This window comes from Triturus cristatus, chromosome 3_1 (assembly GCF_964204655.1).
Source record: "Triturus cristatus chromosome 3_1, aTriCri1.1, whole genome shotgun sequence".
Taxonomy (NCBI): domain Eukaryota; kingdom Metazoa; phylum Chordata; class Amphibia; order Caudata; family Salamandridae; genus Triturus; species Triturus cristatus.
The window spans coordinates 607,237,341-607,253,579 of record NC_140583.1 but is presented as its reverse complement, the minus strand read 5'-3'; the positions used below and the strand labels follow the sequence as shown (position 1 = coordinate 607,253,579).

The window sequence follows — 16,239 nt, the reverse complement described above, 5'->3', positions numbered from 1 at the left end:
GATAACTCCGAACCGGCCTACAGAGTAGACAGGTCAGTGATGCCAGGGTGTAACAGTGAACACCTGCTTTATGCCCGGAGGCCGCGAAGAGAGTGGCCTGTACACACAAGAGTGGCAGTTCAATGTTGGAGGGAGGCAAACAAGTTCCTGGGGTGGACAGACAAACTGACCGGCAGAACCCCCTTATTGATTGGAGGTCAACAGAGAGGTGACACGGATGACCGGTTTTAGGGGATGGAGGCTGATCGGCATGGACTACTTGGGTGACGTTTGGAAGGGATCTGCCCCGCCCGCTCCTTTGCCTACCTCAAGAAGGAATATGACCTTCACGACTCACAATACCCCTACATACGTCTCACACACACCATACGTTCACATATTAGTAAAGATTCCTCTATCCCGGAATATTCCCCCTTGGAAGATAGGTTACTACTGGACCCCATATTGGAGAAGCCCACCTCCACCATTTATCGAAAGGTCAAACAATATGCCAGACCCTTTGGTGAGGCTTCGGATGGCATGGGCCCGTGATATTGGTACCCTAGACGACCATGATTGGCAAGACGCCATACAGAGCCCGCATGAAATAGCAATCCGTTCCAGGTTTAGACTGGTCCAATTGAAAATCTTACATCGTGTATATATTACCCTCGCACACATCTATACGCGTGGGGCAGGAGTCAATCGGCCCTTTGCGTGAGGGGTTGCCAGGGGGAAGGCAGCTTCTACCACATACTATGGGAGTGTCCCGAAATAGTTCCTTTCTGGACCAAGGTCACCGACACTATGTCCACGGTTGTGGGTGACAGGGTTCCGATGGAGCCAAAGTGGCTGTTATTGATGATTAGGGGGAAACAGACTGGTCGAGGCATGTTGAAATCTGGCTGGCATTGACCGCGGGGGTAGCGAAAAGGAACATCACCAGGGAGTGGGGTTCCCAGACGCCCAAATAATGGAACAGTGGAGGAGGGACCTAGATTGGTCCCAAAGAGCTGAGGAAACCATATACAAGAGCAGGGGCTGCATTAAGAAATGGAAGAAGATCTGGGGTCCATGGTGGAAAATACAGAGGGTCGGGGAGGGAGTAATTATGTAATTGGATATCCCACCTGTGTACTAATGTGCTAGTCTTTGTTCACCACAACGCTATCTCCCAATCTGCTTCTTGGACATGGTCTATTGTTTTATGGTACTATGAGCTATGTTAATAAAAAGATTTAAAAAAAAAAAAGATATATATATATATATATATATATATATATTTCAATGCACAGATTCTTCTAGTATACAACCTTTTTTTTTTTAGCTCAGTATACCATGAATGTATAACGGATCCTTGTGAATGACAAGCTTATGTGTTTTAACAGAGTTCTGGTTAGATTAATGAACAATTTAGGATTAGGTTTCTCGATTTATAACGTTAGCAGAACTACTCAATGTAGGGTGACCAGGTTTCAAATATGTGAACCGTTCCGGATAAAAGTTTACACCACTGCTTTATGTGCATTAGGGGGAAAAAGATGTAATCCGAACTTTCTCCAAAGCTGAGACTTGATAATAAATCTTTTAGGGGCAAGGGCCAGAGAGATTCTGTTGAAGTTGACTTCTCAGGTGGAGTGCAGATCCAACTCCTATCTAGGAACTGGGACTACACAAATAGATGAGACTTCCGACACAGTAGACACATGTCTCACACATTGAAAAAGCCCCAACACAGGGAAAGAGACTACAAAGGCACTGAGGGAAAGAACAATCTCCAGAGTCACCGACTGGGAGACATCTACAAGCAGGACCAAGACACAAGACTGAGATCACACTAGCGAGAAATAGGTGGATGGAAGAAAGACTCCTTGTGGATACTATCTACGGAATAATAAACTAACACAAGACCTTTCCATGTAAATGGGGAGCGCAGCACCAGGAAAAAGCGGCAACAACAAAAATGTAAAGCACGAAGGCACTTCAAAATAATGCATTGCAAAACTCCTGCGATGCTACTTTACTGGCCCGATTTCCTCACCTGCCTGTTCCGTTCGTCCATAATCCGCGTAATCTGAATTTTCTTTCGTCCCATTGTCACGTCTTTCTTTCTCAGATTACAACTCCAAACAATTTAATCGGAACCACAGCAGCTCTGGGATGCCCTAGCGCATGGTATAGCGTTATTCACAGAGTTCCCCAGCCAGCATTCCACACGAGATTCCAGTCCTCCTGACACAGCCTAGAGAAAAAGAATGATATATTAGCACCTACATCATTAATGTGTAGATTTGAAATGACAGCTCTAGCAACAGTACAGAACAACATCTATCACAAGGTGATGTATTAGTATTCACACAGTATTCAACCGGTTAGTGAAAAATAGGGCTAGCAACAGTTCCCCATTTTCACATTTTATGACAAATCTTGGAGGACTGTATGAGGGGGGGACAAGGGGCTGCAAATACCCAGGCTTAAGCACGTAAGGGACGTATTAAATAGATTAGGTCACGCTAACCTTTTCAATGATCCCTCCACATTAGTTAATATAGATAAGGGTGTCATAAAGGCAGATTTCCTACGGTATTCAGCCAGGGTTAGAGAGGAAAGAGAAGGGCGGAAAAGCACAGTAAGACAATACCAGCTCACAAAATCTTGTTTGGGCATGGAATTTTACCTGTCCAACATTCACAATAGACAGGACAGATTCCTGATGACCAGATTCAGGTTAAATCTTCTGCACCATATCCGGTCAGTCCCAGCTGGTTTTGCAAGTGATGTAAGTACAAAAGGGTGTTGCGGCTGCGATCTAAGATCTCCGCAAGATACCCTTCATTTCGTCCTGATCTGTCCCTTTTATGCATACCCAAAGTCCAGGCTAAAGTGGCTCTTTTATTTCTTAAACTTGCCGCTGACCCCTTTGTCCTATTTAGCACCATACATTTTCTGCGATTGGCTGTCAAACTAAGAAACACTAGAGGAGAGGACTAACTGCGCTGGTCGCATCCAAGCCTATAGGACTTAAAAGTCTGCACCTAGATTCAGTTTGCACTAACTACTGCAAGAAAGTTGTACATAATGGATTACAGTACCTGATTGTCCCGTTTTTAACCTACATGTATTTCGGGGTTTTATTATTATTGATTTTATGCGTATTGTGTATAAAGATTCAAATTTTTTATGTAAGTAGGATTGTTTTATGATGTGTAGCTTTTATGGATATTTTAAATACCCGAATAAAGATTATTTTGAATTTGAAATTATTAATCATGTTGCCGGTTTTTAAGCATCAACCAATGGCCGTTGATAAAGCTAATACGCCAAGAGAAAGTATTTTATGAAGGAATACCTTGTGTATGAGGAAGAGGCAAGGCATTCGACACAGAAGCAAATATGTGCTGGTCCAATGAAAGCTTCCTCCGGTAATCTACTATTGCCTTTGACTGGAGTTCTCATGTAATCAATATTGCTGTTATTTGCAGGCTTGTCCAGTAAAAACCAGACTCAGGCAGGCAGGCAGCAGAGAGCTTTACAGGTAATCACGAGAAAGTACAAATGCATTTCAGGAATGCAAGTGCGGAGTTACACAATTACTGTGTTTGTGTGATAGCCGATGAGTGGTTTAGTAAAGTCCCCCAGGTTGGGAACTTAAAATCAGAGAATATCGAACAGTCAACTGAAAATCTTCTCAAAATGAAATTCCAATTTAAAATTGATGCCAAAAGAGCAAAACGTTTAACTTTATTTTAGAAGGACGCTATCCTTGATAATGTCATAAAATACAACAAAGCGCCTTCGCCAAGATCGAGGCTGTGTTATCTTCAAGAACATGAGGAAGTATGCCCCTAAAGAGATAAAATATACAGCATAATGAATTAAATAAGCTTTCTTGAGATGAGTAAATTAGAAACCCTGAAGGTTTATTAAATATTTAATGTGCATTACAGAAGGCAAAAATGATAAATCAATATGCATAATAATCCATAGGTAAAGATTTAGCATAAGCCTCAGGAGGTATGACAGAGTCAAGTCTCAGAGAAAATAGTCCTAAGCAAGAGAGACAGACCGACAAGGGTACGTCCTTCGAGAGGCAGGTCAAACGAGATGTGGCACAACTCCAAATTAGGCCCGTTTTATAATAGAAACACACAGCAGAAATCACATAGCATAAAATTAACAAAATGTACCGAGTCTAAACAAATCATAATACAAAATGAAATGCAACAGTACATAGCACCATCCCACACCCTCGATGAATATTTATTAGACCCCTCTTGACCTAATGTCATCGGATTTGCAGTACAAATCTAGTTACATACAAAACAATGCCCGTCTTACTGAATGATTAGACCAAAAAACAGGCAGGGAAGGGCTTGAAAAGTTACATTTGGTAGGAAAGATTCCTCCAGAGATCTTCAAGAACAGCATTTGAATATAGAGCATTTCATTACAGCACATTTTGCTACGTGTCATGAGAGAAGAAATTAAAGCACCTATGCACAGAAATACAAGGTGGAGTCGAAGCTACTCTGGCCTAGTTTTGGGTCTAGTTTGGCCATGCACAAAATAAAAAGGCTTTGTTAAATGCAGCGTTTCGTTTTTAGTGAAACAAAAATAGGACACTAGGCAAACATTAGTTGTTACCCAGAAGGCATAGGAACATCTTAATCAAACTCAAAAGAGGTTGTAGAGTAGTATCACAATACACAATTTCAGTGCAAAAAGTAATTCTTTATTGGAGAATCCTAGACCTGTATGCAGCTCCTTCCTAACTCACATTAGAACACACCAATTGATACAAGAAAAGGAATACTCGGTACGTAACGTTACAGCTGTCAAGGACATAGTGAGAACAGATCTACAATACACACCACATGCAGACCACAACAATGCACCTCCACCCCCTACCCAGTAAAGAAAATCCAAAAGAGACCTGACAACTACACGCAATGTAATAAGGGAACAGAGAAGGAACAGCAGCTCCAAGGGGATAAGATAGAGGATAGGATAGAGGATAGGATATATGATAGGATAGGTGATAGGATAGATTTAGATAGATTTAGAAACCTAAAATGTCCAACTTCTTTGTCCCAGCGATATTTCTGCCATATCTAGCAAAGCCACCTTCACCACCAAGGGAGTCATCTGCACTACCACCATCAACAAACATCCTCAACCTGCACCTAACTGCCACCAGACACTTCACAATTATCACTACTTGTATCTAAATACTCATCTCCTACCAAAGTGTAATTCTGTTTCCCATGCTCACCAACTTACCCCGCCCCCAAACCTCACTACCTGTGCACCCTTCCTTTTTAGGTCGAGGACTACCGGTCTGCCGAAGGCAGAACCGGAAGTCGGAGATTTAATGTTTTCTAGAGTGGCTATTTAGCCCGCCTCTCTTTTAGCTTCTCCTCCATTGGCTGGCTTCCTAAACGGAGGCCAGCCATTGGAGGAGAGAGCCGTCTCTCCAAATAGGCTCCGTCTTTTTCAGATTCGGGGGCGTGTTCTTGCTGTTCTTTCTACTTTTTTAGCAACGCCCTTTTTTAGGCGTGTTTTTCTCTCCTCCTGCCAATGGCAAGAGGAGAGAAAAAGAAACACTCCCCCGAATCTGAAAACGCCACTGCGTTTCTCGGAGGCATTTCTGCTTTGCCTCGGAGAAAGGCAGTGGTGTGCTTGCCTTTTGCTCTGCCTTTTTTTTACCTTGTGCCTCTTAGTGTAGATCTTTGATCCGTTCACTCTTTTGTAAAACTCGCGGGCTCCGTTCAATCGATCGCGTTGAGAGTGGAGAGTGAGAGTTCTGGCCAATGCGGCCACCGTAGCGCGGGAGCGCTTGTTTCTCAAGCGTAACTGTATCTACTGTGACAAGCAAGGAGTCGCCGCTCTCTTCAGCGAGCAGATGCTGGCATTGAAGGGTCCGTCAGTCCGTGACATCGAAAAATAGCGGGATACTTTAAGATTGTTATAATATGAAACACTAGTGCCTTTGGAATTGCTTTGAACAGATCGTGTATGTAATAAATATACTACTTTGAGCACCGTCTGCAGATTTAATGTTTGCCTAACTTGTAGCCTAGAAACTGTTAAGTGATCTATTTCCAAAATGCTTTATGGTGATAAGAAGTTTGATTACTCGCTTCCATACGTCTGTATTGGTTTCGCTGTCTTTGCATCTGAAGCTACCCGTCAGAAACATCTGCCATTTCGCTAGCCAAGAGTGTAAGAGCGCATGCGTACACCTAGTGTAGCCTGCCGAGACCATATCCGAGTCAGGCACTCTTTAAAGTGGTGGGGGAAATGAGTCAAAGGATAAATGAGAACCCATGCCTGATTTTAACATGGATGCCGCGGCGATGCTTATGACTCGCGGGTCAGTTGTGCTACGCGGCAATCGGCAGTCCTTTGTCTGTGTCTATCTCAGGGAGCTTCTAGACGGGCGGGTGGCACCAAACGGACTAGGCTCCGCCCCCACAGCAGCCCAATCGCGTTGAGGTGACCATGAAGGCCCCGCCCCTTGGTGGCAGCACAGCGCCACGAAAGAGGGTGATGGCTCTCAAACCTGATGAAAACTATAATTTACAAAAAAAAATTCTTGCTCAAAACAAAAGTTTTCACTTGTTTGTTTTATGAGCGAACAATCAGGGCTCCTAGATTATCAATGCCCAGTGTACTTCCACCGCAGTCCGGCACCGCTCAGCAGCGGCTAGCACTATCAGGCAGTGCGGGGATCCCGCGGAGCACACAATTTGCTTCATTATCAACTTTCTCTCCCTTTCTGACTACACAGGCTTACTGGGAGTAGTAGCTCAGTATGCAGCCCGTGGTCGTTGGTGTTCATGATACCCTAGACAACATAAAACTACATCCCCCGGCGTCCTATACGAGGGAGGCATATCAAAGTAAGGGAAGGTAATGACTTTCACGCAGGTTGACGGGAATTGTAGTCTTATTGGTTACTCAATTATGTTCAAATAAGCATTTTAACCGTGCAAAAAACCTACATATGCCAATATGCACATGATGAAAGAAGCTCCGCAAATTCGGTGGGCGTAGTTCTTTCAGGTTGAGATGTTCGGGAGTGCCCCGAGGTCCTTGAGTAGAGGTTCAGACGATCTATAAATTAAAAAAACAACTATATATTGCGTGCTGACCCTATAATGCCGAGACCATTGCATTGTAAACCACCGGTGTTTTTGTCCCGGCGGTAGCAACACAAAGAGGCCTGGTGACTCACCGGGGGATGGCACAGCTCTCGCGGGCGGCGCCAGGTGGATCTGTATGTCTGGGGGATACACTTTGTATGTGTGTGGCTCTGTGTGGGTGGTTCTGTATGTGTGTGGGGTTGGCTCTCTCACTACGTCACTCTCTCTCCATCTACCTCACTCTCTCTCACTACCTCACTCTCTATTTCAATACCTCACTCTCGCTCTCTATCTCACTACCTCACACTCTCTCTCTCTCTGCTAATGCAATAGGTATCACATATGCCAAAAAAAAAAAAAGCGAATGCCAATAGAAATGACAATGCCATTTATTTAGGGATACAATAATGATAAAAAAATAATGAGCAATACCAACAGCTCTACCTATAATATTGCCGAGACCATTGCATTGTAAATGCTTGTTTAATACTGAAATGCCACACCTTGCCATCCTCCAACAAAGCAAAATTACAAAACCCCTCCACAACCTTATGCGGACCAAGGAATTTGCTTTCACCCTTCAGTACCTTTATATCCAGTCTTACAACTTCTGTTTGGCAATCATTAACTTCCCTTCTCTCACACAGATTGTGATCAAAATAGGTTTCGTATGCATTTTGCACACATTCAATATGTTTCTTGACTTCATCAGGAACCCATCACACACGTTTAGTTCTCTCCACCCAGCCACTTATTCCTGGAGAAATGTGTGCTCTTTCTCATTAGTTCAAAAGGGGTATGTCTTGACGCTTCATTAGGGGTAACCTTATAGACCAGGGGTCTCCAACCATTTCTGTTATAAGAGCTACTTATGTTCATTGAGAATCCAGCTAAACTACTGTTATTATTAGAGGCGTAATAGTAACCACATCAGACAAAACTACACACCATGTGCAAAATTACCAGCAGAGATCACCTTGGTGCATCAGGTACAGTTGAAAGTAGTAACATAAAAATTCTTTGTCACTTTGGAATGCCTCTACATGGCAATTCATAACAGCCATAGCTGCAATGCCCCTAGCACCAAGCCTCCCCAACACATTTGATTTTTATTACTCAAATACCAGCTTTAAATATATTTTGGAAATTCAGCCCTTTTTCTCCAAACATCAGATTATGAATTCTAAAAATGCACTCATTTTCATCTTGGATACAAGTTTATAGGTCTCGCGCCTAGCGATGAAGTGCGCAGCACTGCTCGCGCAGCGAGAGTCCTTTTGTCTGGGGTTTCAAAAAGGAGCCTGGAATCGCACATGCTTGTGCGTGTGCTTTTCCTTTTGGCTTCCGCTATTGTGCTTTGATTGCGTGTTCTTTTCCAAACAGAGCACGCAATAGGCCAAAGGCTGGCGCATTGCTCCGCCCATGGCCTATTGGTGTCTGTTACGCGCACTGCCGGCCATGTGGTTTCAATTATCGTGCCCAGACACCGGCGCGATGATGGAAACCAGAAGGCTTGCTGTGGCGCGCGCGCACCACTCGCGGGCGTGTTTTTTTTTTTTTTTTTTTACAGAAAGCGATCGCTTTCACTGCCGCATGTTTTGAGGGGGGAGGGTGAGTCCTAATTTCCTGTGCATATGCAATGGGTCAACGTGTTCATATTCATATACAACAGCCAGCTGTGTTTTGTGTAGTTTTTCAGCCTTTAATCTACCTCGTGCACACACTACTGTCTATTACACATACACCTGTTTCTACATACATAGGGTGCGTGTCTTTTTCTGTGCACACACACACTGGTCCCCCCAGTGTCTCCACACACACACACACACACACACCCACACCCCCCCCACCCACCCCCGTGGCACCTTTCAGTGAGTCTCGTTCAGAACTTGCTGCGTGACCGACAGAATGTTGATACTACACGTGCGCACTGTCTGCTCCTGGGTGTTGCCTACACCAGCTACCTCCCCTGCTTCAGACATGTTTGTGGCTGGTGAGGATGGCACAGAGGGCACCGTGCCACCATGTGCTCTTGGCAACGCCCCGAGCCTGGCAGCGCAGCTCTTCCGTGTTTGTTTTCCCGCTCTGCCAGCTGGCCCCGGCGCACCGGATGCCCCCTAGGACGCATGGCTGGGTCCCGGGCTCTCGGTTACCATGGACGCTGTGCCTGGTACCGTCAGCCCCCAGGGTCTGACCTCATCCAACAACAAACAGGCACCAGGTCTACGGCTCCTCCCTGAATTCCTCACCCGTCTCTGCTTATTTATGTGGTATTTATTCCATTGAAGTTCCGCATCAGAAGGTGGGCCGCTTCACAAAGATGGCGGCTGTAATCTGTCAATTACAGACTGGTAGGCAGCTTTACAGAGACGGCGGCTGTAATGTGCCAATTACAGACTGACTGGCCGCTGCATCGGTCATAATTTGCTTTGTTGGCTAATATTTTTTTTAAAAGTGTCCAGTGTGCTTTCTTCACGTTACACCTGTGTTTCCCTTTGATTTCCTCTATCAACTTTAACACTATTATCTTTGCTCCTTTTGTCGTGCGTCAACTGCGCCCCGCATTATTAAAGTTTGAGCTATTGGCATTGCTAAATAATACAACACCAATAGCTCAAACTTTAATAGTGCGAGACCTATTGCATTGCAAAGGCTTGTTGATTTTGGGAATGAGAATATAAAAGGAACCAAGCAAAATCTTCTTATTTAGTTCACTGGGCTGTACACAGGAGAACTACATAAAGGAAGCTGTAGAGCTACCAATAGCTCACGAGCTACTTGTTGGAGAAGACCACAATAGGCCCACAGCATCTGCTCGGCTTCCCAGATCAACTTGTTTATCCATGCTAAGTGTACAATCTTTAATGACTAAAAAATATCAACCATTACCTGCTGAATGATAAACCAAGGTGAACTTGTGCTTAAGCCCATTCCTCTTAAAAAAAAAAAATCCCCATCATCTTAGATTAGAATTGAGGATGGCTGCAACTCACAATACACTTCAGAAGACCCTCAGCTCTGAAAAAAATCCATCCATGAACTGTATAATGCTTTCTGTACCAACCTTTCAACAACTTTCACCTGCGGCAACTAGGAGAAGAGAGCTACCATAACTATCAAGTTAATGGCATCTCAACACTCTTACCACAAGTGCCATGACATTAAGGTTAATCTTTTCCTAAGGTGTACTGGGGAACTTAACAGGACACAAGGGGGGGGGGGGGGGGGGGGGGGGGGTTTAAAGTCACCTGGGACGTATCTTCACTTTCACATGAAACACACTTGAACAATAGTCAATACATCCTTATCTATTCCTGATCACCAATAGGCATCTTTAACCCTCCTTTTCAACTTGACTACACTTCGGTATCGCTCATCCAAACCTAGAGTACCCAACTTCTAGGTTGGGACCATGCGTTCACCCAACACCACCAGTTCACTCTCATATCAATTTGTCCATTCGGACCTAAAACATTTCCATACTCCTATTCCCCAACCATCCTCCTTCAATACATTGCTTCACCTTGATCAAAATATTGTCACTTGCAATGTACTTCCTCCATTCATCTCCATTGATCATTTCTTCTACCACATTCCCCAATGCAGCAACACAGCATTCAACCCAATGGTTAACTGACATTTCTCGTGTGGTTAATGGCATGCAACTGGTGTAATCTGCCACTTTGTCTTTCACAACAGGCACGTATTGCACCACCAACAAAATACGCTCATCTGCAGGTCGGACTGGAGGGCTTCCGCACTGAAGACCCATCCAGTACAAAACCTGAGAACCACCAAGATCAGTCAAAGGCCTCCACTGTTCATCCCTCCAGAGAGAGAGCTACCTTCCAACTACAAAAAAGTGCAGGCGAGCAATGACTCCGCTAAAGAAAACTCCAGTGCTCAAACAGGGAACCCTCTTATGCATCAGGACCATCTTGTGCTATGCCCAAGCACCCACTAAACTCCATCCAGAGTAACACAAACTATGGTCCTCAGAAGCCTTGGAGTAGGTGCATATAGTATGTCATAGGCATACTAGGACTCCTCTGACCCTGCTAGTGGGTACAAAGGTTAAGTCACATGCTGCCAGTCCCACTGCAGAGCTGGTATAACTGCACCGAGAAATTGAATTCTGTCAATTCTGCCTTTGCCTCATTTGGTCTTAGATTACAAAGATCCTCCTTGAGGTTGAAGACAAATACTACTCAAACAACCTTTAAGAAAGACTCCCTACAGACCAAGTTCCATGATACTGTGAGTGCGGAGCATGTACACAATTCATGCTCCTTTTGTTTAGTGAACCATTAACTCCAACAACATAACAGCCTTGTCTACCTGAAGAGGAAACCTATAGGCAATTGTTTACCACAACCGATAAATCCAGAGATAGTTTTTTTTTTTATTTAAGTGCGTAATTTTAACAGGAAGCTATCTATCGACCAGTACCTTTGGATCCCATGACACTCGAATTTTTCAACGGTTTTCAGAAAGAACGGACATCAGAGCCAGTGTAACTACCGAACACAAGGCTTTCATTTGACTTCAATATGAATTCATTTGACTTTGCGTTATTTATTTAAAAACTTTAATAAAACAGTTGAATAGAGGCCCATTGGTATGTTATTCCATGGGCATTTCAGACTTTTGTGTGTTACTGATCCTTCTCACTCGCAGGGCACATGAGCAGACTTCAACAGTGAAAAATTCCAACAACAGACAGGCCTAATGCTACTCTAGTATTAAAAATAAAGGAAACTCTCTTAAGAGCCTATGGTTATACATATCAAGACGTATCTGAGCATATAGTCCTCACAAAGTCCTAACAGTGGATGAATCCACCATCATGTGACAAAATACACATTTAATTATGTCATTATTTGTTAAATAAAATTATCAGTCAAAATTCAATAAATTCTATGACAACGTCCGCTCTCACTGCTTTAACAGATAACGATGTAAGAAGAATCAGGTGCTGCTAAACAAGAGAACGATTTTGTCCTCAAGAAGTGCTACCACCAAAATTCAGATTTAACTCAGAGCCTCGTCTGATCATAGCCCTTTATTGCTTAATATTCCTGTTCAGGGCTTCTCTCAGCCCCGAAGATCTTTTTCTTTCAACAGGAAACTCTTGCTAGATACCTGGTTTGTTACTCACATCAAACCGTGGATTGTACAATTTTTGGAAATTAACCGTAATACTACTGCCTGTGCGGTGTTATGGGACGCTCTAAAGGCAGGGCTCGTGGGGGGGGGGGGGGTGGGGGGGGGGGATCCTGAGTTTTGGTCTCCATAAACAGAAACAGCATAAGCTCCTGATGCAGAGCTTATCGGACTATTTTAGAAGGGCCGAGCAGAATCTTTTACAATGCCTGCACGATAATGTGTCAACTACTCTGTCACAAACTGAGGGTGCACGCTGTAGGGCTAGGATTAATTTACACTGGTCTAAAGAGATTGCTTGTAAGTATCATGTATATAGAAGGGACTGTTATGAATATGGGAAAGCCACAGGAAGATGATTTCCGAAAGGGTTAGGTGTAAAGAGCTCAATCGAGGGATAGCCTCTATGGAAGAACCGACAGGGAGGCTAGTTGAGACACCTTCCGAGATTCTCACAGTGTTCAGAACCTTTTATCAAGATCTATACACAGAGGGTGGTAGTATTGGAGGCTCAGGTGATGCACTGGTGCAGGATTTATGCGAGAAGAGCCTTAGTCGCAAGGACTCGGAGCAACTAGATACTTCTATCACACTATAGCAGCTGGAAGGTGCTATTAACACATTCGCCATAGGTAAGGCCTGGATAAATTACCTTTAGAATTTTATAAAGCTTTCTTCCAAGAGTTGAAAACTGAGATGTTGGTAACATTCCAAGAGGCAGAGAAGGGGCTGGTGCTGCTGCCCTGGGACTTGGTGAATATTGTTGTATTAATAAAAAATAAAAAAAGATAAGCCACCTACATTACCGGGGTCGTATAGACCCATCTCTGTTGAACAGCAATGGTAAAATCTACACAAAGATCCTGGCTGTGTGTTTAGCCAGGGTCATTACCTCGTTGGTTTCGATTTGTCAGCACAGCTTTATCCTGGGAAGAGGCACGGTCAATCATATCAGCAGTGTTGTGACTTTATTTAATCTGGCCAATGTGCACCACGCTCAGCTGGGGACAGTGTTACTTGATGTCAAAAAGGGATTTGACCGTGTCTCTTGGGAGTGTTTTTGGATGGTTCTTCAAAGTCTAGGTTTTGGGACAGGCTTTATTAAATCTATAAGGGTGATGAATAAAACACCTACAGCCCAAATTTGTGTTATCAGAGCCGGTTGTTATTTCCAGGGCGACGAGGCAGGGATGCCCATGTTTTCCTTTACTGCTCGCTCTATATATTAACACATTTTTTACCATGTTGGAGCACAGTATGATTATTAAATCCGTCCAATATAGGCGGGAAGAATGTCAGGTGTTTGCCAGTGCAGATGATGGTGCCATTGTTATTCCCAAACCAGCTGCAGTAATTGCTGAAATAGAGCGATTGGCTTTTATTTGGGCAGCTATCCGGGTATAAAATAAATAGAGATAAAACCGAGAATATCTGCACAAACAAGCATGTTTTGGTGACCCTAAGGGTACTGACAAAGTAACGTACCTTGGCATCAAAATTAGAACATGCCTGCACAAATTGGTAGCTGTGAATTGGGATCCTATGCTGGCTGGATTTTAAAAAACAGGTCGATAGTATTGAATGTTTACATCTCTCGCTGGTCGGAAGGTGGAATGAGCTAAAAAAAGAACGTATTACCTAAAGTTCTTAATTATTTTAGGTCCGTGCCATTATCAATCAATCAATTAAAACTTTATTCGGATACAAAATTTGTAACCATAAAAGTATACAAGAATTAAAAACAAAGTTTTAAAATTTAAAAAGTTCAAGTAGATCATGGAAGAGTTAATATGCATTGATTGTAAATACAACAGGTATAGAACACATAATTACTTTTAATCTATGTCACAGTTACAATCTAGCGATTTAAGAAAGGTCATAGTTTGCACGATATTTAACACAAGCTTTTAAAAAAACTGGATATTAAAAAGATGCTATGCTCAGTGTCCAAACGTTGTAATGCAAGAAGGGCCGGGCGACACTGGCGTAAGCCTATGAGTTTTAGTAAAGGTAAAATCCACTTATGACGTGGAAAATCATAATAGCTACAAAAAAGGACTACGTGCAATAACGATTGTTCAGATTGACCATCACAGGGACAAGGAATTAATTTTCTGGACCAATCTTTTGTCTTCGGGAAAGTAATCAACCGATAAAAAGTGTTAAACCGGAATCGTGTTAAGAGATATTTTTCATAATGGTTGGCACTGGTTAGTAAATATGGCTGAATTCCAAATGAGACTTGTACAGCGGCAAGATGGAGATTTGTGGGCTTTGAGATCTCTGATGTTAGGCGAAGCTCACGTAAATGAGATAAGCACGCGGTTTTCACATTTTTGCGTGAAATGTCCGCTGAAGACTCAGGGAGTATGAAAAGAGATTCCAGGTTTACATCTCTCAGAAATTTATGAACATACAGCAGCCACGAAATATTTTTCCAACCTTCTAAGGTGAGACAGTCAGAAATAAGCTGCTGAGTCAGTTTGCATTCTGGAGTAACCCAAAGACGATGCCATAAAAGAATTGGTTGGATTGCAATAAGATCCGAAATATAATCCTCCCCCAACTCCATGTGGCAACCGTAAATTGGTGAACTTTTGGGAGCGGCCAAAAGGTACCGCAAGAAAGCATTTTCTGTTTTTTGGATAGGTTCCGTGTCGATGTAACCCCGGACCCCTGCCCCATACATTGCCACCGTGCCATTATCACTTAGCAGCACTCCGCTTCAGAACTTGCAGTCGATATGTGGCAGGTTGATTTGGGGCCCAGAGGAAACCCCGTAGGACAATTAAATTTATGACTCTACCCCAGAAGCGGGGAGGTTGGGCAGTCCAAATTTTGCATTTTACTATTGTGCTTGCCTTCTGCAGAACATGCAGATCTTACTTACCGACGAAGGGATTAGTGATGGGGCAGAGGCTTCATTTATCTATTAAATGCTGCTTGGTTCGGAGGCAGAGAGGTGTCTATTTAAGATGGCTGAACCAAGCTACTATAAGAAGACTCACTTTATTCTGTTAGCGGCTTTTAAAGTTTGGAAGCAGGTTCGTAGATGTTTTAAGATAGATGGGGTCTGTTATAATACACCCACTTCTGCATCAGCGTTATTGCCCTCTATTGTTTGGGATACTACAATGGCTAGATGGAGACAAAAGAGGATAATGAGAGTAGGAGAGCTAAAATGTTTGATCAAGGCAATTAGACGGAGAAATAGGATTGGCAGCCTTTATAACGGTTTTGTTGAAACTCACCAGTAGGATTTGGAGGCTCAAAATCTTAAACTGAATATTACACTGTGCCAAAGCGGGGAATTTTTTCAGGAATCAATTGAGATGGCAAAGAAGATCTTGATTTATGCTAATGCACAGCATTTTAAAACAATTTTTAACCTATATTATACTCCTGCAAAAAAGTTTAAATGGGGGTGGGGGGGGGGGGGAGTGTTTGAATGATGGCAAATGTTTTTGCTGTGGGGTTGATCAGGCAGACATTCTCCATATGTTTTTTTTACATTTTCTAAATTAAGTCAATTTCACAGGGGAATGGAGGTTTTCTTAGCGGATTTAATTTGCGCAGAAATTACAATTACACCCACAATGTTGTTACTGGGCCTGGTGGAGGGGTCGGTGATTAGCCAGGCTACACAGCAAGGCAGGTATTAGATATTTATGGCTATTGCTGTGGCCAGACTCTGCATAGCCTCTTCCTGGTTACAGAAGGAACCCCCATCTACCATCTTTTGAGATGTGGAGAGCAAGATTTTATTCCATCTGTAACCTCGAGCATAGTTTATATTCTCTTAAAGGTCCACAGAGACGTAAATTGGGTTTAAGGATTTGGGGGTTGTTTGATCATATGAATGTCGAATGAATCGTGACTATCTGGTTTTAATGATTTATTCCCTTACTGCGTTGATTATCTTTCTTATGCAGTTTATGAATCGGATTAAACT

General features: G+C 43.1%; 1 protein-coding gene across 10 annotated transcripts in view; it reads right to left on the bottom strand.

The window, feature by feature from the left end:
* Positions 1–16,239, bottom strand: part of MEF2A (myocyte enhancer factor 2A) — a 707,982-nt gene that overhangs the window by 535,797 nt on the left and 155,946 nt on the right. For all 10 annotated transcript variants that reach the window (XM_085644526.1, XM_085644528.1, XM_085644525.1 and 7 more), the window contains exon 2: positions 2,021–2,221. In XM_085644526.1, the coding sequence (XP_085500652.1) occupies positions 2,021–2,074 (54 nt within the window). In that variant the 5' untranslated portion in view covers positions 2,075–2,221. The remainder of the gene's footprint in view (positions 1–2,020; positions 2,222–16,239) is intronic.